Consider the following 24,573-nt stretch of genomic DNA (forward strand, 5'->3'; position numbering starts at 1 on the left):
TCAGGGGAATAAATATGAAGGTTTGTAAATTGAGCATTCATTAAGAGTAGCGGTTCCTCCACACGCATGTATTTAAGTGAAAGGAATTCTGAGAAGACATCATTTCATGTTTTGAGTCATGCCGATGCAGGTTTTTGTTTTGTCTTTAAGGTGGATCTGTCTCCTGCTCTGATGGCTCGGCTTGTCCTGGACAGATTTCTTCAGGACATGAACGGTGAAATGCGTATGTAAAATTCCTCATTTTAATTATTTGTGTAATCTTGTTTTTTTCTTTTTTTTTTCGGTTAGTCCAGACTGATGTCTATCTTCTGTGTTTCAAAGTTCTCCTTTCGTTAATAAGAAACATAAGTTTCAAGTACCTGCAGCATATAATCGGAAAATCCAAGAATAACCAACCCCCAGTCAACGTTCGAATATTATTAATAATTTGTTTTTTTTCGTATGTTTGTTTCTGTGAAAATGTATTTTCTTCCTCTTTCCTGTCAGTCTGGGACCTACAGTGTCCTGCAAAGACTGGATTTGAGATCCTTCTTTTTTTTTCTTTTGCAATATTCAGTATTTTAGGAGTAATTCACATAATGACAAAAATCTGTGCTTTAGATTAAATCGAGAAAGAGGTTATGTGGATGTGTGCCATGTTTAACTTCACCACAGAATAACCATTTGTCAAAGTCAAGGATCTGATTGTTTTAGATTTACTGTTATCCACTGCCTGTCAAAATACTAGACTCAGAGGCTTGTAAAACATCGAGGAAAGCCTCAAAGCATGCTGCCTGCACCCTGTTTTCTACAGTGATAACATGCTTAGTTATTGTTCAGAAAAGAGTTGAAGCAGATTAATCTTCTGCAATGATTGTTTAACTTGAGTATGCTGGTGACTATGCACATTTACAAGCTAAAAAGAAAGGTTACAGTCGTGACTCTGTTGAAAATATAGATTCAAATCAGGCAAAGGACACGTGTCAGAAACGCAATAATCTACATCCAATAAGTTGCTGGAAATCCACAAGGTGAAACCTTTACAGGTGGTTCCTTCATTTAGCTGTTCCAGAATAGCTTTCTTGCAATCTTACCTTGACCCAAATGGCCTTTACATATAACTTAGCTCCCATGTGACTTGTGATCAGATGGTTATGTCTGAGTGTTTATATAGGGCATCCGTGTTGTGTTTTCACCATCAGACGGCAACAAAGATCTTTGCTGGTGATTAGCAAACTGGTTAGTTCTGTGTTTGTTTGTAGGTTCAGATAAGAAGCACTTACTGGAAAGTACCATTGTTTTTTTTGTAACAGGGGTATTTCTCAGACTGGATGAGTAACATTACCTTTCTTCCTTTTTTTTTAACCTCCAAGTGTGTCTGTGTGTGAGTTGTACTCACATTGAGTAGACACATGAATAGGGCCTCTGGGACTGAAGAATAAATGTTCAATCACCAGCTTCAGATCAATACATAGTTTTAAATTGTTTTTTGCACCGTTCTTGTTTTGCTTTGCCTGTTGGTTGTTACACCCCCCACCCCACCCCCACGCCTCGTCCCACCACACCTCAGAATGACGACAGCATCGCCAACCTGCCGACCTTGATTCAGCGCAGGTATTGGAGACAGCCATTATGAAACACGAGGAAAGAATGCCTGCTTGTAAATTAATCAATACTTTTAGATCAGTTTGATCTGTTATTGAATATGAACTCAATATCCATAATCATCATTATTTTATGAAACCAGACAGTATACGAGGGAATTGGACGAAACTGGGCCACTGTAGATGAAACTTGTGTTTTACATATTTCTGGAGAAACGCATTTTAGTTTAAGTATTTATTTTTTGTCCAATATTAATGTTTAAGCAGTTAACTTAATTAAAATAAATTATCATTTGGTGTATTGTAAACATTCATAAACGATTGACATAATTGAGCTTAACAGAAAACAGCACACCAGAAGACAAACAAGAAATCATAAGATTTTTTTATATTGAAAGTCCTTTTTATATCCTGATATTTTCTTTTTCTGAATAAACAGTATGCACAAAATTAGGTTAGAATTTGTTATAAGTACTTTTTAAACATAGATGTTTAATCACATCTGCCATTTTTATTTCCACTGCCCTTTTTATGTCACTTTTTTAACTGTGGGTTTCCCCTTAAAACCCAAAACTAAATACGACTACAAAAAAAAGAGGAAAAAATATAGGAAAGTGTCTCTCATATGGTAGTTATTTATATGAGTTATGTGTTTTATAAGTCCAGGTTTTGGAACTATTCGATTTTAACTAAGTAAATTTAAACATCAATATATTATTTTTTCTTTTGTATTAAAATATTTCTAAAGTTCTTTGCAAACAAATGCATAAAATCAAGTAAAAACAAGGAAAAGGAAATTTATAACATTTGTTAATCAAAACCTTTCAGTTTGTTGTTTTATTAAATTAGTTTTTGAAAATAAAAACTAAAAGCTTAATTATTATAAGTTACTAAGGAGTTCTGTTGTATTTTGTTAAATTACACAAAAAAAACCTTGTGAAATTATTAAATGTCCAAAATAAAAATAAAAAAAAAACAGAAAGACATTTATATTTGTTGAAATTACTACAAATGTTGGATAAAAAAGTTTATTATGGTTATTTATTTGAGCACTAGCAAAAAAAAAGCTGTTAAAATTGGGCAGTATGGTATACATCCTAAAAAAATACTTTGCATTCCGTATGCAAATTTGATTGTTTTGTTCTGGACATGCTATCAAACAGTAAAGTTGTCTGACATTCCAATTCTGTTATTAGATACCTTTCAGAAGCCACCAGCAGACAAATCGGGGGAGCTCGTGCTCTTTCTTATGCCCCTTCTGCTATCTCCTCATCGTTCTTTCTATTCCTCCTTTGACAGGAGTTGATATGCCTCTAGATTTAGACATACTTTTCTGAGGAGGCAATTTTGCTAGCTATTTGACCTTTTCCATTTTCCCAAGGCCCGGTTCCAGATTAGATTGCTACTCCATGTTTTGTGACTATGTGATTCGACTGGCTTTAAGATTTATTGTCACATTCCTTTACAGAAGCCATGTACGCAAGGTTATAAATGTCCCGTGTTCGATTTTTAACACTGTGAGAACGTTAGTGTCCGCTCTGATCCTCTAACTTCTTGACAGAATTCATAATCGCTTTAGTTCTTTGCAGATAAAGCGTGATGATAATTAAATATTGTATCATGCTCTATCCAGACAAAATATCTCAGTATCCACTCTAGCTCTTCATGCTCCTCCTCTCTAGTCTTCAAGTGCCCTTCTGTTTTCTCTTGCACTTCTCCACTCTTTTTTATATATATATGTGCAGCCTTTTTTTTCAAATAATGGGAGCAAGAGCTCTTCATTAGCAAGAATGGGGGGAATAAGTACGCTCAAGTGTTACTGCCCACGTGTGGATCTATACGTGTATCTATGTATGCAAGGGGTGGGTGCGAGGGAGGTAAGCAGCACCGTGGCACTTCACTTGACAAGTATACTAATTACTTCTTTTCAGCAAAGGAGCTCCAGTCTGACTCTGCCACAGTCTAATGGCCTGACCCGAGAAGCCTCTCTCCATTGCAGAGCCACCCTTGGTCTACCATTACTCTGGAGAAACACACACATACATGTGCACACACACACTAAAATGTAGAGTCTCATCTCATCGCTTTCAGGAGGAATCGGGTGGAAGCAGATCAGTTCTGCCCCAGTAACCCCTTCAGGGACTGGGCTCCTCCTGCACAGGAGATTCTACCTTATATTATCAACTACAACCAATACAACACCTCAGGTAGTTAAAAACATAAATATGTTGTTTTTTTTCTCGCTTCCTCTCATCTCCTACTCTTTCCTATCTTCTGTTTTTTCAAAGCAGAAGGATAAATTTAAAAGGAGTAAATTGGAAAATCAAATGATGGCTTTAGGCAGCCGCAGAGATTTGCAGAGCTGTCGGCCAGCATTGGAGAGCCTCATCCATCATGTCCCACAAGTAGTCAATTCCTCTAGTATCTGTAAATGTTTTCAGATATTAGCCAATTTATATGCTCCGAGATTCATCATGGAAAATCAGCTTTAGCGGCGCACATTATCAGGACCTGTCTCTCCCTTGCTCCATGAAGTTTGATGAACGAGTGGCCCTCCACAGCTCAATGGCTTGCGCATGGGGTGTGGGTGGGATGGCATCTACAGGAAATGGCTAACAGCCCCCCACCCCTGGAAAGAATTGGGTTTTTTAATTAATAAACAAACTTGCAGAAGAGCTCATCAGTGTCAGGGGCAATAACAACTGCCATCCATTACTGTTTATTACAGTACTCCCTCAGCAAATTTTGCAATTTAATGAGGTTTCTGTTTATTTTTTTCCTTTTGAGATAATGACTTTTTCAGAGTAAAGGCAAGTACACACAAATGACACAAGTTAGCAATGGAAACTCCAGGCACTGCTGAGTTGCACTTACCCTGTCATATCTTGATGCCCTTGTTTAAGAATCAAATATGAAAGCAGACTCACAATTTGTTTACAATTGTTTTCTTTAGCAAATCCCTATGGAGGTGTAGTTTTTCTCATCTAATATTCGTATCTTTTCTGTTCTTCCTGCAGAGAGGCAGAGGGGTGATACAGCACCTTTGTACGATTTTATACCAACATGGCACAATTACAATAAATTTGCTGAATGTTTACAAGGTGCAAAGTTGTGCTGCAGGGCTTTGTTCTCTGCGTCTGGTGTTCTTCAGATTATGCTTTTCATTTTCCTGCATGGGGTTTTATATGCACTTCTGAGTGTGCCTTGAGTCTGTGTGTTTAAACAGGAAGGCTGGGTTCTGAGTGTGAGTGTGGTGTGTCACAGAGGTGTGTTGTCATGCTAGGCGGGGGCGTCTTTTAATAAATGTATGCTGATGTTGGAGGCTGCAGCGACGCGAAGGATGCAAGGGCTCTGTTGTTATTTACTGCTGTGTTTGTGCACAGCAGCGAATCCTCGGCCTGCAAATGGCATTACAGACTGTGATGAATGAGCATTAGGGTAAACTCATTTTAAAAGCATCCTGATTTATTAGCAGCCTGGCCTTCCATTTTCATCAGGTCAGTGCTTGGCTGAAATCCCACAATGTCAGCGCCAAGGTCACCTCTTTATGGCTATTTTTAACCCCATCGCTCAGATAAATTAGGAGAACAGTCTCATATCACTTATTATAGTTATTAAACAAAATATCAAAGGATTGTAGAGACGATTGAGACAGAAGTCCAACCCTTACAAGTCTGTGTTATTTGAGACACCAAATTGTGATGGTGGTCAACGTCCAATTTCAACGTCCAATTATGAGCTCTAGTAAGACAAGAGCTTTAATGGCTAACGCTTGCCTTCAGGGAGGTTTATTACAAGCTACTGTTTTGCAGAAGCAGCGTCAAATCTATAAAACGACCATTAGGAAGAGGGGAAAAAAATCAATCAAAATGCCATTAAAGTGGAATAAGTTGCCAATATTGCTGATGTGGTTGTGGGTACTTTGATTTTCCTTCAGATTATTAGGCACAGTCGAGTAGTGACTTTGTTAAGGGAAACCAGTGTTGTTGGGGAGTAATATGTCTCCTGGCTTCATAAAGTTTGCTCCCTCATATTTCCCACTTTATTGATTATCCATTATCATTTGTCATGAGGTGTCCTAACTCAAGGGGAAATATAACCCTCTTTCTTCACTGCCGTCTGCACTGCACAGGAGCACGGTATGGATCCGAGTATGAAGGTACCAATCTCTGAGAAAAATGAGCAATGAAATAAAGCGCAGTCTTGTGCCTTGCAGCTCTGAGAGGTTGTGTTGGGTTTTGTGTTGGGGGAGCGTTGTAGCTCGCAGAGACCAAAACCAAAAACCGTTTACAAGGAAAAAAATAATGTGACAGAAAGATAAAGAAAGAAATATTGAAAAAGAAGAAATGTTTTTTTTTATACATTCACCATTTTACACATTGTGTGTCATTTCAATGATAGTTAATATAACTACTCTAACTACTTCTTCTTTAGAAGTAGCTAGAGTAGAAAGGAAGACGTAGCTCACATGTCACTTAATGTATTAGAAATTATTTTTGTGTTTATTTTCCTTTTTGTCTAAAATAAACTATTACACATTCAGCTCTCAAGTGCTGATAAAAGCGCTATTCAAGCCTGAATAATGAATAAAATCTTCAGGAATATGTACTGGGTCTGGTATATTTATGTATGTATGTATATTGTCACACAGTAATCCAATCCATATTATCCAGATCTTCTTCGAAATGATTTAGAGATTTTCTTTTGCTGATACAGTAGCAGCAACTCAACCTGGTAGGCTTCCTTCTCTCTGATTTATACTGTTAACAGAGAAAGAATGGGGATGATGGATGCAGAACGGTTAATGTTCATAACACAGATATGCCATGTAGACTTTTTGGAAGACGTGTTGAGAAAAAAAAGTATCCACATTTAACTGAATTTGAGTGTGTTTTTCCCTATTCCTTGCAAGATATAAAACATTTTTTGCCATAATGTTGCTAGCCATGTTTTGTAGATATGAACTTTTTGTTTTGATGTTTTTTTTCTTTTTTTTATTCAGTTTCCAAACCTGTCCTGAACAGCATGTTGAAAGACCCATCACTAATTCCAGACCAAGTTCTGGCCAAAAATATCTACCAGGTAAGATTTTATATATTCCATAAATTTAGAATAACATGGTTATAATGAAATATTCACTTGTTTCATAATCCATATTTTTACATAGATTCTCACATTAGAGTATTTTACCCACTTAGTTATGAGATGTTCTTAGAGAAACTAACACCCACATCTGGCAGCCATGTTTACCATACAGGTCACATAACAGTTTTTGTAATGCTAACCAAACTACTAGCACGTCTTGTGTTTCCCACCCCATCAGCTCCCTCACCTCTTGTAACACTTCTAGCCCCTTTTTGCCATGCCTTAATATGTCTTTCCCCTCTTTTCAGTGCACAATAAATGACTGCTGTTATGGACCGCTGGTAGACTGCATCAAACAGTATCCTATCCCATAAAATGTTAAGCCTGAAATTGATGAGGAGCCATTGAAGGGGGATAAGATGTGTCTGGCTTCACCTGAAATAAAAGTCCTGCTTCACAGAGGAGGTGTTTTATTCTGTCTGCAATCCAACTGTGCCCATTGCAGCAATTCAAAGCCAAGGGATGGAATGGAACCAGAGGATAGATGAATCTGATGAATCTACATTTCAAATCTATAGAACTATTTTAAATGTATTCATTTAAATGAAAACATTTATTTTAGGACTATATTTAATATAGGATTCATTAAAACACCTCATATTGACACCAATATGCCTCTTCACTGTATTGTTGTCCTGCCTCTAATCTAGTGTTGCAGTCTTGGTTAGTAAGGCCGTTGCCCTGCAGAGAGGCTGAATGGGGGACCACACTTCTTGAGGGAAACCAGCTGGGAAGCACACCAACTATTTCCATGGGGAGTGCACTTGTTTAAATGTTTTTAAATGTGTATGGCATTGTGTCTCCCTAGCCTTCATTGTGTGTCTTCGGTTGTGTTGTTCTGTTCTTAGCCAGTCAACCCTTTCGCACCCTGCCCTCCTCCTTCGATTCTTTTTTTTTTTTTTTTTTTTTGCTTTTCTATGGCAGCCCTTTCAGTGTTTTCAGCAAGCCTGTTACTCTGCCTCAAAGTTCATAATAACCGCCCCACTGCTATTTAATTTCAAAGACTCACATGTGCACTTAAGGAAAATGGCTTATGTGTTAATCAGAATCTATTTTTTGCCCTTTGTGATTGTTAATGCCACACTATGAGAATATAGATTGTCATATAAAGTAATTAATTTGTTACCTGCAACTTCGCAATAACCCATGTTTCTTAACAATTTTAGAAAAGACCGTTTGATTTTTCTGGAGCTTTTTTTTTTGGAGAAAAAAAATTACTGGCTAAAGATACATTCAATAATTCAAACTTTCCTTACAAACTATTATAAAGTCATTTCCTATGGGAAGAACTGTCTCGTGATTTTTGACTCTGTGAAAGGTACCTTTTACAGTAAATTGCATGAATTTGTATTAATCCCCCAAATCATTCAATGGGGGTTTTGGCTCATTCTTCCTTTTTGATTAATACAGGAGTATCTTTGCTCTTTAGTATTGCTGATATTAAATGTTGTATTGGCATGCATTTATTCTGTTTTAAATAACTTCTGTTTTGTTGTTTTAACCAACTTTTGGATGCAGTTAAGTCAGCATTTACTACACGTTTTCAGTATCTTAGTTAAAATATACAACAGTGCTGTAGATGTACTGTATTTTGGATTCCTTGACTTTTTTTCCCAGTGCCATCGGCGAAGAGCATGAGGTTCTCCTGCGTGATAAGCTAAAAGAGAGGAACCTCTCTTTTCTGGGTAAGCCTTTTTCCTTTTTTCCTATTTTCAATGTGACACTAAAAATGTTTCTTTATGTATTTTTTGAGAAGTTTACTACTTCTTGGACTCCAAGGTTTTTATTACTACTTTGTTGCCAAGTACATGTATTGATATCAGAATGTAATACTTTTTTGTGAACAATTTTTTATTGCACCATTTCAGAAAACAGTACAAAACATAACTTAAAGAATGTAATACTTTGAGGAATGCAGTTGGTTTTCTTTCTAAAAAGAAATGCTTTTGATTTCATATATGGCTATTATTATTCATAATTATCAGCTTAGCTTTTCTGTTTTCATTTTCTTGAATAGTAATCATTTGAAATAGTGTCTTTATTTCATTTAATTCTGGAAAACATTTAAAATGTTGAGATTATGAGCAGCTAAATTAGCATCCATATGTATCTGTAGTAGCAGATTAATAGAAAGATAGTAGTTTTTGCTACTTTAAATAGATTTATGCAAAATAGAGACATTGTTTTCACATTCTTTTAATTAATTTTAAAAACATCCTACAATAACGCTTGTGCATCTTTCATCTGTCTTCTGCAGTCATCCAAATTCCTGTCTCTTACAATCCATTTCAAAAGACAGAGTTGAGAAGGAAACTGTTGGAGGTTGAACTTTTGTGCTGATGATTTGTGCCTTTGCTTTGTAATATGTGAATCCAAAAGGTTAAAAGGGTTCGTTGAATGTAGAGATTAAGCTATAAGAGATGTAATTACTTCTTGGTAATAGTTTTATCTTAAGACCATACGGTAACGCTTTCTTTTACAGTACAGTACTTACAGTGTACTTAAGTGGTATTTACATGGTACTTATAGTGTAACTATTGGGTACTTTCAGGGTACTTACATGGTACTTTTTATGGAATTTACTGGGTACTTACAGTGTGTTTACATGGTACTTTCTATGGTACTTTACTGGGTACTTACATGGTACTTTTTGTGTCTACTCTGTACTTACATTGTACTTACTGTGTATTTATATGGTACTATTTGGTTCATACCTATGTGGTACATACTGGGTATTTATAATATTCTTACTGGGTATTTACATGTTGTGCAAAGGTGTCTTTTATGGTACTTACCACATGTAAGAACAAGGTAAGTACAAATAAAGTACCTTGACCTTTAGGTCTGCACTCGCTGCACGTTTCATGGTATTTACCATGAATTTACCACAGAAACTACCCCTTAAGTACAGTGAAACTGTAACTGTAAAAGAAAGTCAGCCCTATTTCCACTCAACTACATGGTACTTTCCTTACTAAATACTGGGTATGTTCACTTGAATAGTACTTGGTACTTACCTCTTAAGTACAGTGAAACTGTAACTGTAAAAGAAAGTCAGCCCTATTTCCACTCAACTACATGGTACTTTCATTACTAAATACCGGGTATGTTCACTTGAATAGTACTTGGTACTTACCCCTTAAGTACAATGAAACTGTACTGTAAAAGAAAGTCAGACCTATTTCCACTCTATTACATGGTACTTTCATTACTAAATACCGGGTATGTTCACTTGAATAGTACTTGGTACTTACCCCTTAAGTACAATGAAACTGTACTGTAAAAGAAAGTCAGACCTATTTCCACTCTATTACATGGTACTTTCAGTAGTAAATGCCACTTATTACCTTCCCGTACAGTGTACATGAACACACTTGGTCTTCTGACCTCACCACATGAGACAATGCTAACCTGTTGGTAAGGGTAAAGTAACTACATTGTAAAAAAAAATATACTGGCCTGATTACTTCTTGTAACATGAGGCAAGTTTAAAGAGAAACAAGACAGCTGTGAAAACAACAATCTTTAATATGATACATGTCTGCAGCATACAAAGTGTCATCACAATGAAATAGGTTTTAAGTACAAAACAGTACAAAGGAGAATTCTAAAAAACACATTATTGGCCTGAGGGTCGTGCTTTTTGTCCAGTTTGGTAAAGGTGCAGGACTTCTTCAGGGTTTGTAACTGCAAGAAAATTCACAATATGAGCTCAAGTGAACATAAAAAGCATAACGACTTTGATGAAATACAAAATAAATTTTACTTATTTAATCATTTCTGTAATGAGTTTGATAAATCTCTATGAATTTTTTTATCGCTTTGACTGTAATGCTTGAAATTAATCAAGTACTATCCTCATTTAAAAACATGATAATAAATTATTCAAAACTTAACTTTTTTTAAATATTGTTCTAAAAATGAACTTTTTTAAATATATATTATATAATGTCAGGAAAATATGTAAAACAACAAGGCTAAATAATTAGTTTTAATACTAAAAACACCCCGAGTGTGTGTTTTTGTTAAGTATGGCAGGGGAAGTAAAGTTGCAAATTCCCAGCGCACTTGAATGCAGCACAACTACCCCCAAAGTGAACGTGCAGATTAATCCGGAGAACCTCGAGGCGCGCGCAACAGTTTGAATTTCTCTTCATCTGGCAGGTAAGCCAGTGTTTTTTTTTTTTTTTAAATATTGGATAAATTACATGTAAATATTTAAACTGATCAAACTTTATAAAGAAGCTAACCTCGTGATTTCAAGCCGCTATCTCTGTGTTTGAAACGTGACGTAAGAGCCTGTCTACCTTGCTGCAATAATTTCAGTTATTTCATGTATACATTTTCAAAGTTTGTAATGAAAATCTACAAACATTTTTGTTACTTACCAGGAGAGAGGCACCTGTAAAACAAGCACGTAGCCTAAATGATAAAGTCTGTTGTTCTGTGGTCGTTTGACTGAGCGCACGTCTTTCTGGGAAAATCAAAGAAAGGCGTTTATTTAAAATAATGATGACGTACTTCCGTCTTTTTACCGCTTTAGATCAGCTATGGTGAAGAAGACATCCCAGACGAATCCGTGAAGCCACAGGAGAGTAAGCTAAAGTAAGCTAAATCCTCCAAGTGGACATATTATTTACATTAATGAAGAGTTTAAATGCCGTTTCCCCATTTTCTTTTCTTTCGCCGTTTTTATTTTATTTTTATTTATTTATTTATTTTCAAATATGATAGAGACAACAATACCACCCAACAGTGAATGTAAATGTTTGAAAATTAAAACATATTTTTGTGAATAACTGTGTTGAATTTGAAATTGCCTATTTATTTATTTTTTCCTTTTCTTTTACACTGCAATGTTTTTCATGCTAATGCAAATTGTAGGTGCGAATAATATTTATAAAGAATAAATACACACAGCAATTGCCAATTAAAACATTGCTTTTGTCATTCTTTGTCTAAACAAATTTGATTTTTTTATGGCAATTTTGATTTTTTTTCTTTGATTTCTTTTTTGTTGTTCTTGTTTATGTAACTAAAATATAAAGTTGTGAATAATTTATTGTCATGTTCATAAATGAGGATAATTGATTAATTTCAAGCATTACAGTCAAAGCTATAAAGAATTCACAGAAATTTATCAAACTCATTACAGAAATGATTAAATAAGTACAATTTATTTTGTATTTTATCAAAGTCGTTATGCTTTTTATGTTCACTTGAGCTCATATTGTGAATTTTCTTGCAGTTACAAACCCTGAAGAAGTCCTGCACCGTTACCAAACTCTGCTGAAAGAATTTTGATGGACAAAAAGCACGACCCTCAGGCCAATAATGTGTTTTTTGGAATGCTCCTTTGTACTGTTTTGTACTTAAAACATATTTCATTGTGATGACACTTTGTATGCTGCAGACATGTATCATATTAAAGATTGTTGTTTTCACAGCTGTCTTGTTTCTCTTTAAACTTGCCTCATGTTACAAGAAGTAATCAGGCCAGAATATGTTTTTACAATGTAGTTACTTTACCCTTACCAACAGGTTAGCATTGTCTCATGTGGTGAGGACAGAAGACCAAGTGTGTTCATGTACACTGTACGGGATGGTAATACGTGTACATACCCAGCATTTACTACTGAAAGTACCATGTAATAGAGTGGAAATAGGGCTGACTTTCTTTTACAGTTACAGTTTCAGTGTACTTAAGGGGTAAGTACCAAGTACTATTCAAGTGAACATACCCAGTATTTAGTAATGAAAGTACCATGTAGTTGAGTGGAAATAGGGCTGACTTTCTTTTACAGTTACAGTTTCACTGTACTTAAGGGGTAGTTTCTGTGGTAAATTCATGGTAAATACCATGAAACGTGCAGCGAGTGCAGACCTAAAGGTCAAGGTACTTTATTTGTACTTACCTTGTTCTTACATGTGGTAAGTACCATAAAAGACACCTTTGCACAACATGTAAATACCCAGTAAGAATATTATAAATACCCAGTATGTACCACATAGGTATGAACCAAATAGTACCATATAAATACACAGTAAGTACCATGTAAGTACAGAGTAGACACAAAAAGTACCAATGTAAGTACCCAGTAAAGTCCCATAGAAAGTACCATGTAAACACACTGTAAGTACCCAGTAAATTCCATAAAAAAGTACCATGTAAGTACCCTGAAAGTACCCAGTAGTTACACTATAAGTACCATGTAAATACCACTTAAGTACACTGTAAGTACTTTACTGTAAAAGAAAGCGTTACCGACCATACTTATCCTCAATTCACAAATTTGAGTGAAAGTACAAGTGGTTCCATTTAAAATGAATGAACAGTGGTATAAATCGGAATAACCAAAAAGCAGAATAGTTTGAAGTAAATTATCAATTATTTTCCATCTATTTTAGTTTTTAATTGCTGGAATCCTCTATTTCAACTAAATGAATTTAAAGTGGTCAGTCCAGGTATTGTGAGATGGAATTTTTACACACATCTCTTCCTCCTATCACCTCATCCCATCAGCCTCCAAGGTTAGATGAATGATGACAGATAAAAGTCATTCCCTCCATCGTTAAGACCATATCATTTATTTGGACATAGAGCTCTGACCTTTCTTCAGGGCTGTACGAAGGACTGTTCCAAAACTGTCAGAGTTCAAGGAGCACGAGGGCCACTAAAGCAGCCTCACCCCATCAGATAAATGGATTGGAAATAAGCTACCCAACAGCAGGAATGGACCATTAATTTTAATCAAAGCGGACATAAAACGACGATCAGAGCCACAAGAGAATGTCAACAGCCTAGTGGGTGCGAACAGAGGTTCCCATCATGCCACAAATGCAAACACACTAATCTAATCCAGTATTACTACATCCAGGATGCCCCTCTGTACCACAGGCCACTGGCACTCTCACTAACCTGTCTTGAGCTTTCTTTCTTCATTGTTATATTGATACTGCCTCATCCCCATCACTGACACCGCCACCCTCCATCTCCCCTCAATTCCCTTCCATGCCCCATTAGTTGAGCTTGGCTGGAGACAAAGAGGCAGGCCCTTGAAACTGAATGACCTGGTCAGCCTGAGATTTAATGGAGAAATCAGGTGTTTTCGGGATAATGGCCAAAGCCCAGCAGGAGTCAAGGACAATGGCTGCAGCCAGAACAGGCAAGGGGTCAGGCGTGCAGAATCTGTAATGCCAGCCTTGTTCTTTTCCCTGCTGTATTATTACAAAGTGTAGCCAAACTATATCCTAAAGTGCAGTCATTTAGCTTGACATTACAATTTTTGTGCAAAGACAGCAAATGTGCCAAATTTTATTCATTATTTTATTGAACTTCCATTCCCTTTTTGTTTTTTCTTCTGCTGCTATACCATGGTGTGTAATGACAACATTGACTTTCCCTGCACATTTTATTAATGAAGTTATTGTTTTTCTTTAGATGAAAACAAACTAAGAACTATGGGCTATGACAAAACACCTGACATCATTCTTGAGGTTCCAATTGGTGAGCAGTTGCATTTGATTAATTTGTCTCCAAACAAGGACCTTATTATAATGAAGAATTATAACTTCATTTTTAAATTGTAAAGCTAATGCCAGAATTGTTTCATTCATTATAGTAAAACACTTTCAACAATATTCCTACCATTGTATATTTGATTTGTGTCTATTTCCTAGTTTTCTAGATGATTTTTTTTTTTTAAATATAACACTATTTCTTTGTTTTTAATTCAAAAGCTGTGGAAGGACACATTGTGCACTGGATTGAAAGCAAAGCTTCTTTTGGAGATGATCACAGCCATCGCACGTACCTGAATGAACAGTTTTGGAGCTATTGGAACAGGTCTGCTTTTTCCTTTATTTTTTCATATATTTGACTAGGCAATAAAAATGCAAATATCCCCAAAAATCTTAACATCAATTTTTATTTTTATTTTTTACAAACCATTTGTGAATTTTGTCAGGATAAAACAAAACAGTCCACAGTTCACTTCCTTTCTTGATCACATAATGTCAAATTGTGTACTGTTTCATATCCAATCAGAGTCCTGCTCTCAAAAAGAAGAATGAACTACAAATTAAAAAGATTGTATGGATCTTTCCTGGTTAATTAAAAGCTTGCATGTGTGTTTCATGCTGCCCCCTATTAAGTTTTCTTTGTAGCCGTTATATATAGTCTATAAGTCACAGTTTATGCTAGACACATGCTCTTTACATCTTGAAGAAAGTTTTGATTAAAAACTGAGAAAATGTTTGGAATTTGTGTGGTAGCATTTATAGACATAGATGAACATGCAATAGTCTGTCATTCACACATGTTACTTCCATACGTGCCCCCTTGTGACACAGAGTCACAGTTTGTTACTTCAGCCCTGATCCTTATCGACTAGGATGGCCAGCTGAAATGCTGTCAGATGTCACAGAAGTGCCTGTTTGTTCAAGTGTTGCTCTCCGTTCCGAGGCCAGGCAGCATCGAGCTGCCTCACTTTCTGAGCGTTTGTTTCTAGTACATGTGCTTTGGCAGATTAGGGTCTCAATTCTGGAATTTTTGAGATCAAAAAAGTCAATCTTCAAGCTGTTTTTTTAAATTGTTTTTTAGCTACATTTAAGTTTTCGCATCATACAATTCTGGTTAATTTTCAATAAAACATTGTTATCAAAAATGTTGATTCAGATTCTGTTATTTAACAGAATCTAATGTAACTTAATAAATGAGGAACGATATAAGCAAGAAAGCAGGTTAGGGTCATCAAGTGACCCCAATAATGGAGTTATAGTGCCCACTGGACTGTATTAAAATCTTTATGGAACCTATTTTTGTTATTTTTTTTATTTATTTGGTAAAACTGCACAAACTCATGCTGGATCTAAATAGATGGGGGGGGGGGGCGCTCTTAGTGAGGTGTTCACTTTTAAATGGTAAAATAGCTTTTAAGACATCTTTTTTTAGTCTATCCTTAACATTTTTCGCGCAAAAATACAACTTGGTTTCAATTTAGAAAAAAACAGTAACCATAAACAAACAAATTACTTGTCAAAACAAGATAAAATGTCCATTTCAAATGAAAGTTGGCATTTCAAATTGAGAACTATCAGGTATTCTTTGACTTAATGGATAATCATCTGTTAATTTGTATGCAATATTGTACATATGTGCAATTTTGGGAAATTTGACGCAGCATTTGAAATAGCCTTTAGTCTCCCACAAATATAGAGAGATGGGGCAAAAACAAGATATGTCAAAGCATCATTACTTTGTTTCATTTTTTAAGCAATTTCTGTTAAGACTGGGCCTAGAGGCTTGATCTATGGTGCGTCCATCTATTGCTTCATTCCTCAATGTCAGTTGTGAGTCCTTGATTTTAAATCCTTTGGTTTTCTTTTGATTGCCCTTGGAAAAACACCCAAGTCTCTGTAATTACCTTTTTGCCCCGATTGACATTTCCAGTGATTTGCTTATTTTTCATGAATTCCCTCCTTGCTTTAACTGAGATGCTTGCTGGTGTTAATTGTTCTGCAGTTGCCCTGGAGCACTGCAGAGTAAAGACATGTTTTTTAAGACAAAAAGAAAAAAATTATACATATATAACTAATTTTCCCTCTAAAGCCCTCACTTAGTGCATTTATCATCTAGGCAATAGTCTTGCCAACACACTAACCCAATAATGAACCCCTCTTCAGTGGAGTGAGGGGTAATGATGCTTCACTTACAATGCTCTCAAGAAAAAAAAAGCCAAAGGATTGGGGAAAAAAATGACGGGAAAAACAGTATTGTGTAGATTCAGATGATGCATTCAGGCCTAGTGCCTGGGTGAGATGGTAAACCGGCAGCCATTGGCGTATTCTGGCCATCAATCTTAGCCGGGGATGTTCCAAAGCCAGGAAGCCCTCTGCTCTGACGGATGTTCAGATAATTAAGTGATCAATCTTAGCCAACTATCTGAGTTGCATAAAAATTATTCACCTGCTTGTGAATATTAAACACATAATGAGCCTCTTGTGTGTTTTAGAAGAAGTGGGTAAGGTTAAACACAGCATGTAATGAAATATGAACTCCTGTATGGCATCTACTTAACAATCCCACCTTGATTATGGTCTGCTTAAATCATTTTCTACCTGGAAAACTTTTTTTTTTATAACACTGCAGTTGAGGTTTTACTCTTGTACTTTTTTTCTGTAGTTAATTAGCTTAGCTTAGGTTAGTTATCACAATTACAGATTTCTGTATCAATTAGTATTTCAAGAACATAGTGTAAATACTACTTGTACATTTTTAACATAGTATTTTAAAGTTAAATCTGCTCTAATATCTGTATTTGAATTAAATGCAAAAGGCAGAAATGGTTTGTTACTTGAAAAGAATTATATAACTTCCATTTTTAAATGAAAAAAAGTGAATTTTAAACAGCAACACTGTACCGTGTTTATCTCAAGACTCAAACCCCCAAAAAATTGTAAAAAACAAAAACAATAAAAATGTCAATTAAGATAATGGCTCTAAAAATTCTTATAAGATTCTTTCAATCAAAAACCTGATTTGCAAGGTAATTTTACATTTTGATTAAAGTCCTTTAAATGGAGCATAAAAATCTGCTTTCAAATGATCACAGTTTTGTTTATTAAAGCATTCGGAAAAATTGTTAAATTGCTGCTTTGCTTTCAAATGTATGTTGTGTATTACATTGTACTGCAGTACTCACTGTAATTCATAATCTGCTTTCCAAACTTGTCACAGCTGGCATAAATCATCATAATCCATGTTTGGATTTCTTTACACTTTTCATGCAGAAGGAGTTTTGTTTTGGTTAGTTATGCGCTTCCAGATTATGTCAAATAGCTAAAATCTAAATCTAAAAGTTTTTTTGTTTTTGTTTTTTGTTACATTACACAGATAAAGACAGCAGAATTGATGCTCATTCTGTACCCATGCTGAGACACTATATGAAATAGCACCACCCAACAAACAACAAGCTATAGTCAATTGTTTTTGGTTTTTTAAACTTTTCATTCAATATTGGTAATGTTTAGTCACCAAAAAACATCTACAAGATTCAAAATGTGCAGTTTAAGATTTATTTTTCGCTATCTTTTTGTTTTGTCTTTGCTCCTCACAACCTCAAATTATTTTTTCATCTGGATTCCACTGACAAATTCTCCATTAAAGGCTCCAAATGGGTTCTAATTGCTGTCTGTCATTTGTATAACCTTAGTAGGTCAACAAAATAACTTAGAAATATGTTCATTTTTTTACCTCAAAGTAGAAAAACTCAAACTTGAAGATCAAAAAGGTAAAGCCATATGACTGGATTAGGACCTTTTGGTGTTTCTTTTTTTCTCCCCCCACTTCCACCCAACCACACATGACAGGCGTGCTGAGTGAAAATAAGCTTGAGTGCCAGCTCAGCCCCTCCCTAAGCAAATCAGCTGTGCGATTCGTAAACTGCAAATGTGTCAGAGTTGAAAATGTTAGCGCTCTTAATGGAGGCTTGAAAAGGTTAGATCTGATAAAAAGCTGTCAGCCGTCCACAAAACATGATTTATAGCAAAATAATGGGACAGTATGCCTCATTTCTCCCTCATATGAAATGGGGGTTAAGGCTCTTTGGTTTGCTATTATACATGACCATGTGGAAATTTGTTGAGACTTGAATTCTTCCATGGGTATTATGTTTCATCTGGTGGCTTTGTTTGTTTTTTAGTAATTTGTTACACATTGATTTCTTTTTTTTTTTTTACATTTCTTCAGATGTTTCCATCAGCTTTTTGTCAAATTGTCTAAAGAAAAAAAAGCAGTATGCTTTAACTTTTACTTTTGGTTAATTTGGTTAGAACCATAGGAATCCTGTCAGTTCTTGACATTGAATATTTTTTTTATAATTAAAAATGGAACATCTCTATCTTCTTTTAATGGATGTGTCTATCATTTTAATTTGAAAATCTATTATAGTAAATAAATTGGAGATAGCCATTTCTGAGTTGATGTGATTATTTCTCCAGCTTTTTAAAACAAAAAAAAGTGTGGAAAAAGAATAAAAATGCTGATAGATATTTGTAACTTCACCATCCACATGATTCTTCCATTAAAGCCTCTTCATCACACGCAGTTTTAATGGTTCTGTGTTCAGACAATAGTAGTAAAAGCCTCAGATGCAAGGTCATCACATAGCCACAGCAGATAGGGCATGTCACCTGAGAGAAGATGACCAGAGGCTTCTGCTGATACAATGTGGCTGGACATCCCAGGACCACCCCTAAGGCAAGTGCTGCCGCTTCTAGGTGACAGTATGACACCTCTAAGACCTGTGTCCACCCATACGTTACCTCAAGTCCCCATCAGATATGTGTGAGAGGAGACTGAACGATAAAATCTCTATACCTACAGGAGTTCTTGAAGAATAGCGGATGCCTATAGTCAAGTTACTTCGTCTTGTTTTTTTTATGTCTGTGCAATAACTGACTTACTTGTGTGATTTTATTGTGCAGCTGGCTTTTTCCTTTTATGTTCCTAATATAAATTCAAGTTGGGGTATTTCTTTTTTTTAATTGAACAATTTAATATTCAGAAGCTTCTGGCATAGCCATTCCAGTATTTATAGTCATGAATGCCCCATGCGGTGCAGGAACGTGGCCTCTTTTATTGTTTTCTTTGTTATGACAACCCACCGTAGAATATTCCAGCACTAGGAAAAATAGCTCTGCACAGTGGTGACTCCTTTAGGGCTTTCCAAGTGTTTGTTTTAGGGCACAGCATCACAAAGAAGTGTAATGCTGGCCCCCAAAGCACAAGCAACTTGGAATATTAATGGCAAATGACAAGCCAGCTCTGATGCTTCAAGGATTTCATGCTTTTAAGGATGCACATTTGTGCGCATTGTTTAAGGCGTCAAGGGTGTAATCCGCACTCTCAGGTCTGCAACAGCCTCAGGATTTAGCTCAGGTTAAGCCTCCATGTCTTCTATTTATTTCTGTCGGATTGCAAGCATACATTACCCAAATTTGTCACTTACTGCTGAGTGTAAGAGCCGCTTTGACATGGCCGCTGTGTACACTCAACGAGGGGCTGGACAGACAGCAGAACAAGCGATATGTACCCCTTCCTCCTGTCAACCTGTTTCCTGTGACAGTGTAAGACGGAGAGAAAAGCCTCCAGTAAAATGAGGTGCAAGCCTGTCTGCTTTGTGAATTTCAGTTTGGGTCTGGAACTTTTTAAAGATGAACACAGATATTTTTTTGTCAGCTTTCACGATTTATGACTTCAGGGTTACGAAGCACACTTTCCCCCTCCTATTTTCTTAGTCTCAATGTTCCGTTCTCATTTTTCTCCCTCCTATACCAATTGGCTGGGTTTAATTTCAGAAAGAAGTCGACTGCATTTGTCAAAAGCTCGGGGAGAAGCATGAATTGGGAAGGTCAGTCCAACAGGAGTTTCAGTGTCTATCAGATATTCTGGTCTACATTACCTAATGTGATGTTGAACTTGGAGTAATATTTTTTATAAAATGGGATTTTGAATATAAAACTGTCCATCTAAAAAGTTACGCATCCATCTGCTGAACATTTTTAGAAATCGACAGGAATTATGATTTGCAAATATTCAAAAAGTTGTTTTTGCATTTATGCCTAATTTTCTGTATCTAATTTAAATAAAAGTTCATTTACTAAGGGGAAAAAGGCTACAACAAAATGATATCTTTTTGGTGACTTTTCAACATTTATAACTGTTGTTTTTAAGGCTTTATGCGGACGGCTCCACAGCTTTTACAAAATAATTGTCAGTCACTTGGTTTAGCCAGAGCATATCTGTAGCTCAGGTATATGGATCTCTGATTATCCTTCCTGTGTCCTGTAGACAGCTGTGGAAGTAAACGAAGTGTTGGAAGTGACTTCATTAATCAAGAAAAATGTACACTGCCAAAAGATTTTTGTAAAAACTATTTTAGAAATTGCTCTTTTGGTACCTTTTACGGGTTTTTTTGGGTTTAAACCGTTTTTTAAGTTATACCTTCTGATCTGACTCTCTGATTTTGTTTTTTGAACCTCTTGAAGTATCACCCTAATGTTCTAATGTCTAAGGGTTTAATATTAGAGGAGCTGCTTTGGTTTGCTGTTGAAATGCTCTAAATGCCATGCATCAATTTGGTCAGCTTATCTTGGCTTTAATTTATGTATTTGTTTGTCTGTATTGTATCCATGTAAATAAGCATAAAATGAACAGAGCAAAAATGAAGTGTTGTTTCTGGAGGAAAAAAAAATCAAGCAAAAAAAATGTTTCATATTTTTGCCTTTTGTGTTTTAAGAAGCAGCTCTGTGTGTACCAGATAATGTGGGAGCCCTCGTGGTCTGTGGAGACCCATCAGTCACTGTGTGAAGCTGGTCGCTTGTGATAAGTGGTTCCTTATAGATAACCCAGACAGTAGGCTTCTTTTTATAGGTCCACTGTCCCTCACATAACCTTGTTTCGTGTTTTCTTTTGCTCCTTTCCTATTTTTCCCACTTGTGCTTACTTCCTTTTTCCCTTGACTGATTTTTAGCTTGTTTTTTAATTTTTAGTCCTTTTGTTTTGTGTCCGACACTGTTATTGTTTCAATTGAGTGAAGTAATTTCTTTGGTTATTTGTGTTTTTTGGAGGACACAGCGGATGAAAACAAAGTCGGTAAAACACAAATTTGCTGTTATTTTTATTTGTAGATTCTCCTGCAAAGATTAAAGTTCTGAACAGAGACCTTGTAATTTACATTTTTTCTTTTCTTTTTTTTAATAAATGCCGCAAACAACTTTTTCATCTTTAAGAAAGATGAATTTAACCATTGAGTATTGTTAGCATATCTGCAAATATTTATGATAAACTAGTAAAATAATCATTAATTGTTGTAAAACAATTACAGAATATGATAATTCATTCATATACAATGTTTTCATTTAAAAATGTAACTGTCTTGACTAAAGTTTGAAACTTAAATCTGTTGGTAACATTATTTTTCTTAAATCTTTTAAGATTTTTATCGTATGCCCCTCCTCTCTGCCACTTTGCTCGCAGGCAGCTCAAAACTCTCCTGCCTCTGGTTTGAGTTTCACATCTCTCTGCGGTCTGATTGCCTGATAGCTTGAATATCTCCGCATGCCTATGTATTACTGGGAATATGTAATCAAAGACACACAACCAGGCCTTTATCTGACCATCTGATTTTGCTCATCAGTTCTTAGGGCTCATATACGTTTGTACCAGGTCAACAGATTCATCTGCAAAAACTTTGTCTGATTCCACTAGAAAAGTGCATCAAAAATTGATTGCTTCTACAGCTCTCTTGTTTTGATATTGAACATTTGTTTTTCATTAATGGAATTCACCTTTGTAAACCTTTAGCATAGGCCTGAAGGAGTTACCAGAGTAATTATCCAAATTCCAACTATGTCTGTTGTCGATAGCGTTTGATCAGAAGCGGGAGGCTGAAACGGATGCAACTCAATCCTTTCCTTCAGACTGATGCAAGATAAGAGAGGCAAACATTTCTAAGCAAGTGAAATATAAACTTTTCAGAGTTTTGGGCTTGCACTCGCCCCCTTTTTAAACAGTCGCTGCAATGATGTCAAATCCATTTCTCGTTTCCACTAAATTCGGAAACGTCTGCCACATTCACATCCTGAATTTTCCTCCAAGTTAAATCAAGAATCCATCTTTTTAGGGATGTATAGAGTATATTTTAAATGACACTCCTATTTTATTTTCTAAAGAGATGCTTGTGTGTCATTGAGATTGGAGGGGAACAGGCAGAATGAAGCTGTTTCGTGGAGGGCTTATGACGGAAAGTTCAACTAGTATTTAAGCACAGCAGTTGTAAAGCTGTTGCAGACACTTCATGTTTTTTATTCTTTTTTTTAACCAAATTTAACCAAATTTCTTTTTAAAGCTAATAGCTTTTTAAACTTATACTATAATTATCCCAAAGAAAAAACTGGCTGCACAGTAGTACGAGTCAAAAAAAAAAGAAGTATTTATTGATGACTTCAGTTAAAATTCACTTGCATTAATTGAAATTTCTGTTTTAGTTTCCTACTGGAAATAACAGATTTAAACACCACACCCCTTCTCATCTGGATGAGAGGATTTGCCAGTGTGACGAACTTTGCTGACAGCCTTCCCCTTTGCTCTCTGCTTAAAATGTTGGTTAAAAAAAAACAAAAACCTCTTACTCCGTTTTAGATATATGCTGCGGTTTGAATTAGAAAGGGGATGAACGCTCTGAATAATGATCAGAAAACATTTAGTTTCAACTGCCCGGGTGAAACAAAACACACTTGAGTGAAACTTTGAACTGCTCCCTCCTCTTTTTTTTTTTTCTTTCTCTTCTCGTTGGTTTGTTTTCTAACTGAACCACTGAGTTCATGGGAAACTCACTCTGAGGTTACCTGCTCCCCTGCAAATTGATGGAAAAAAGGGATTACGTCTCCAAGAATGTTTTTGCAGTTAGTTGAAATATTGCTAACCTTGTCAAATGTCATTTTGAATGAGAAAGCAAACATATTTTAATCAGAGTTTTAAAGGCAGTCCTTTCCAAACTGTGGCTCTGAGAGAAAGGGGTCAGCTAATTGCAACGTTTGATGTCATGTTTGGTCTCTCTTTTCATTTTGACTGCCTGTGGAGCATGGACTCTCTTGCTTCCTTGATGTCCCTCCTTCTGTCCTGCACACACATTTTCATATATAATCAAATGGAAACTATTTAGAAGTCTTGCATTGTTGGGTATAAAATCTCTGCCACCACTTCCTGTCAGCTCCCTTGTCAAACTACAACCTCTAACCTCTTTGTGTTTGCATCATTCAAAGTTTGGCTTCCCCACACAGTCTTGGCAACACTGAAACTAAATGATCTCATCCAGAATTTTGCAAATGAATGGGGAAGGGTGGAGTTTTTTAGTCCTAGCCTCATTATTTAAAGCGAAGTCTGCTTAAATCATGGGTATTAACAAAATACTCCCACCATTCTGTAACTGGTTAATCTTCTCAACTCGCAATCCTCTTTGGTGCTCATAATTACTGTTTAACAGCAGCACGGGGGGTGGGGGTGGGGGGCAAATGGATATATGTTGTAAATTTTGTTTGACAAGGTGGAGTTAGTGGTTTTGTTGTAGCTTGTCTTTAGTTATTACTCATACTTCCTCCTGCCGTAGATAAGCTGTGCTGGTGAACATACCAAGGTGAGCGCTGGCGGAGGGCCCTTATCACCAACAATGATTTAAGGCAAAAGCCCATAGAGACAGAGGTCATTCTGAAGTAAAGCTATCAATCACTCAGATTTGATTTCTGCTCAAACTTGTCTCCAGGTTGTCTACGCATAAGCCGGAAACCCAGAAATAGGCCTTAAAAGAGTTGCGTAGCCTGTTGGTTGGGTTTGGATGTGGAGAATGTTTCAATTTGCTTTGGGTAATCCTTATTTTGTGTTCAGAATATTCGAAATCTAAGACTTTATTTTTAAGGATGTTTATTTAATTTTATGCAGTTGCCTCAATGGATTTCATGGCTAAACTTAAAGGAACTTTTAAAGGTAATATATTGCTTTGTTTATTTTTAGACATCCAACAGAAACCACTAGATATAGCTCTCTGAAGTCGCTGCAAAAACCCTTGGAAAAAAAATCCTTATTTTTGCATGACCAAAAATGTGCTTTTAGATTCAGAAGTTCTCATTATTTACATTGAAATTTGTAGCAAAAATAGATGTGATCCTCTCTTCAAGCTTCTACATAAGACTTAAATTACTAATTGCACTTCATTTTGTAGTCTAACCTGTGTCAAATGATTGGGGTCCCTGGATTTGTATGGTGGATTTCATCTTAGTATGGCAG

The 24,573-nt window shown here is 36.0% G+C and overlaps 1 protein-coding gene and 2 long non-coding RNA genes across 5 annotated transcripts in view; 2 read left to right on the plus strand and 1 right to left on the minus strand.

Annotated features, from left to right (window-relative positions):
• The window catches only part of cdin1 (CDAN1 interacting nuclease 1), a 54,976-nt gene that overhangs the window by 17,288 nt on the left and 13,115 nt on the right, over window positions 1-24,573 (plus strand). For 2 of the 3 annotated variants that reach the window (XM_011490238.4, XM_078940421.1), the window contains 6 exons: window positions 151-223; window positions 6,586-6,665; window positions 6,977-7,026; window positions 8,346-8,413; window positions 14,170-14,235; window positions 14,469-14,574. In XM_011490238.4, coding sequence (XP_011488540.1) covers window positions 151-223; window positions 6,586-6,665; window positions 6,977-7,026; window positions 8,346-8,413; window positions 14,170-14,235; window positions 14,469-14,574 — 443 coding nt within the window. The remainder of the gene's footprint in view (window positions 1-150; window positions 224-6,585; window positions 6,666-6,976; window positions 7,027-8,345; window positions 8,414-14,169; window positions 14,236-14,468; window positions 14,575-24,573) is intronic. The other variant, XM_011490240.4, reaches the window with a different exon arrangement.
• LOC144988964 (uncharacterized) lies at window positions 10,239-11,248 on the minus strand. Its single transcript, XR_013653072.1, has 2 exons — window positions 11,117-11,248; window positions 10,239-10,415 (listed from the first exon to the last, which is right to left on the minus strand). It is a non-coding gene; the product is annotated as an uncharacterized LOC144988964 (long non-coding RNA).
• On the plus strand, window positions 10,772-12,172 carry LOC111946850 (uncharacterized). The gene is made up of 3 exons (XR_002872633.2): window positions 10,772-10,892; window positions 11,272-11,333; window positions 11,977-12,172. It is a non-coding gene; the product is annotated as an uncharacterized LOC111946850 (long non-coding RNA).

The sequence above is a fragment of the Oryzias latipes genome, chromosome 22, assembly GCF_053564925.1.
Source record: "Oryzias latipes strain Hd-rR chromosome 22, Olatipes_Hd-rR_3.1".
NCBI lineage: Eukaryota > Metazoa > Chordata > Actinopteri > Beloniformes > Adrianichthyidae > Oryzias > Oryzias latipes.